The sequence below is a fragment of the Elaeis guineensis genome, chromosome 2 (genome assembly GCF_000442705.2).
Source record: "Elaeis guineensis isolate ETL-2024a chromosome 2, EG11, whole genome shotgun sequence".
Taxonomy (NCBI): domain Eukaryota; kingdom Viridiplantae; phylum Streptophyta; class Magnoliopsida; order Arecales; family Arecaceae; genus Elaeis; species Elaeis guineensis.
Window position 1 is genome coordinate 56,150,011 of NC_025994.2, and position 2,064 is coordinate 56,152,074.

Here is a 2,064-nt window from a genome sequence, read left to right on the forward strand (position 1 = left end):
AAAATAAAATGATTCTGAGAGAACGAGAGGCCATCTTGGTCATCGCCTCAAAAACTATCAATAAAACTAGGGGCCATTCCATGTCAATTTTGTCAACCGGGCAAAGGGTAGTTATGAGTTATCCCCCAATGCAGTCATTGTAATCGAAACGGATCCCTCTCTGTTCCTTCTAAGAACAGCCTTTCTCTTCCTCTTTCCTCTCTCAAGTCCATATCCTTCTCCCTCAACCATGTTTTTTTCCAACAGTTTTCCCTTCCTGGCCTCCTCACGGTTGTCTTAGAAGATGACCAGGGAATAAGAAGAGATCAGGAAAGGAAGACTGTGTGAGATGGCAGGCTCCAGTTGCATGGGATTGGTGGCAGTCTTTGCCATCTCCAGCAGCGTAGTTCTTTTGTCCCTTCAGGTCCAGAAGCGCCTCGTGTCGGAATTCATGAAGAAGGTTGAATCAGAACTTGGTACGGAATCATCTTCTTTTCCTTCTGAATCATTTTCTATTCCTTCATCATTTTCTTCCGTCAACTTCCATCCCGGGTTGTGGTTTCATCCTTTGGATTCTTCAATCCCCTTCTGCTCATAGAAAAGCCCAATTAGACAATTGCTTTTGGGTGTTACCACGACTTGTTTTCCTTATGTTATCCTCTTCAATAATTGTACTTTTTGGTGGTGGTGGTGGTGGTGGGTGAAGAAACTTCCATCACACAACAAATGGACTTCTCGTATATACTTTTCTTTCCTTCCTGCAAAATTCCCATTCATGTTGTTTTCTTTAGTTCAATATAACAAGCATTTATTTCAACAATCGCTAATATTGTAAAATTTGATAGGAGTTATAAGAAACCGGCGAAAGAAGAAGGTGAGGTTTGCCGCCGATGTGATCGAGCCATCGTCGAACAACGAAGAATATAGAAGGCGCCGGACGTCGACAAGACCGGCCCCAGCAATGAACGATTTCTCCTTATCCCTGTGAATTGTGGATTAGCATGGAAGAGATCTGCTATTGTATAAAAATGAAAACTCCTCCCTTGTGAATTTTAATGCTGCAGGTAGGAACTGATCTAGTTGTGCCTTGTAGACTTAGTTTTCCTAGATTTGTTTATGCTTTTTTTCGGTTCATGGGTAGGCGTTTGTATCAATCCAATTGCACCTAACGCTGAAAGGAACGTTTTTGTACCTTTTGTATTATATAATTTAAATGTAGACCCCAGAGAAGGTCCCAGACTTGGCTTTCATCATCTGGCATGTTGTTGTTGAGTGATTTCATCTTATGGGGAAAGGTCATTTTATAGACTTTTGCAATCTAGTATCAATCTTTGGTTGGGTTCGGTTGAGCTGATGACCTCACTAAACACAAGAACTTTGGATTATCTGGTTGGCCTTCTACATGTACTGGATCTTTCTTAGCCAATGGAATGGATATGAGACTGCCACATGTAGAAAGTTGGTCATTGCTGAGGCAAAATAAATTTTTTTTTGATTGGAATCCTATGATTCATGAGCACAGGGTTGTGCACATGGACAGCACCAGATGTAACATTATCTTGCTACCAAAGCATCAATCGGCCATCTCCTATTTAATTGCTTTTCTTTTCTTTTTCTTTCTGTTCTTTTCTTTTTTGATGGTAGGAACGGGGACCACAAGAAAAGGAAAGTATTGGGATAATCATCCAGATAAGATACTCCGGGAAACACCTCTCAAGATTTAAACATGATGCCTCCTCCAAAAGTTGGGGTGCAACTGTTGGGCTATTGCTGAATTTATTTATTAGGTATTCTTTTACTTAAAAATTTGGCGGAAGAAATGAGAGGAATGAGGAAAAAAAATTCAGGGTAAATTTTTTCGGGTTGAAAATAAAACCTTTTGCATTTTTCTTATGTTTGGTTGGGATTATGAGATGAAGGATGGATGTCCACATTCATCATCCATTCTGACCTACCAATTTATATTCTCCTAAATTAGAAGAATGGAAGAAAGGAAGGATACTGGGCATGTGAGGGATAAATTTCCACGTTGACAAAAGTACCCTTTATTAATTATTTTTATAAAGCTTTAATACTACTTTAGTT

General features: G+C 39.6%; 1 protein-coding gene across 1 annotated transcript; it reads left to right on the top strand.

Annotated features, from left to right (window-relative positions):
• On the top strand, positions 1-1,232 carry LOC105036226 (uncharacterized). Its single transcript, XM_019847575.3, has 2 exons — positions 1-455; positions 825-1,232. The coding sequence occupies exons 1-2, from the start codon at positions 329-331 to the stop codon at positions 965-967; spliced, it is 270 nt and encodes an 89-aa protein (XP_019703134.1). The 5' UTR covers positions 1-328; the 3' UTR covers positions 968-1,232.
• Positions 1,233-2,064: the final 832 nt, after the last annotated feature.

Excerpts from the sequence above, each read along its gene's own strand:
- LOC105036226 (XM_019847575.3), top strand. The coding sequence starts at position 329 with ATGGCAGGCTCCAGTTGCATGGGATTGGTGGCAGTCTTTGCCATCTCC. Across the intron at positions 456-824 it reads GAAGGTTGAATCAGAACTTG|GAGTTATAAGAAACCGGCGA; the intron begins GTACGGAATCAT and ends AAAATTTGATAG.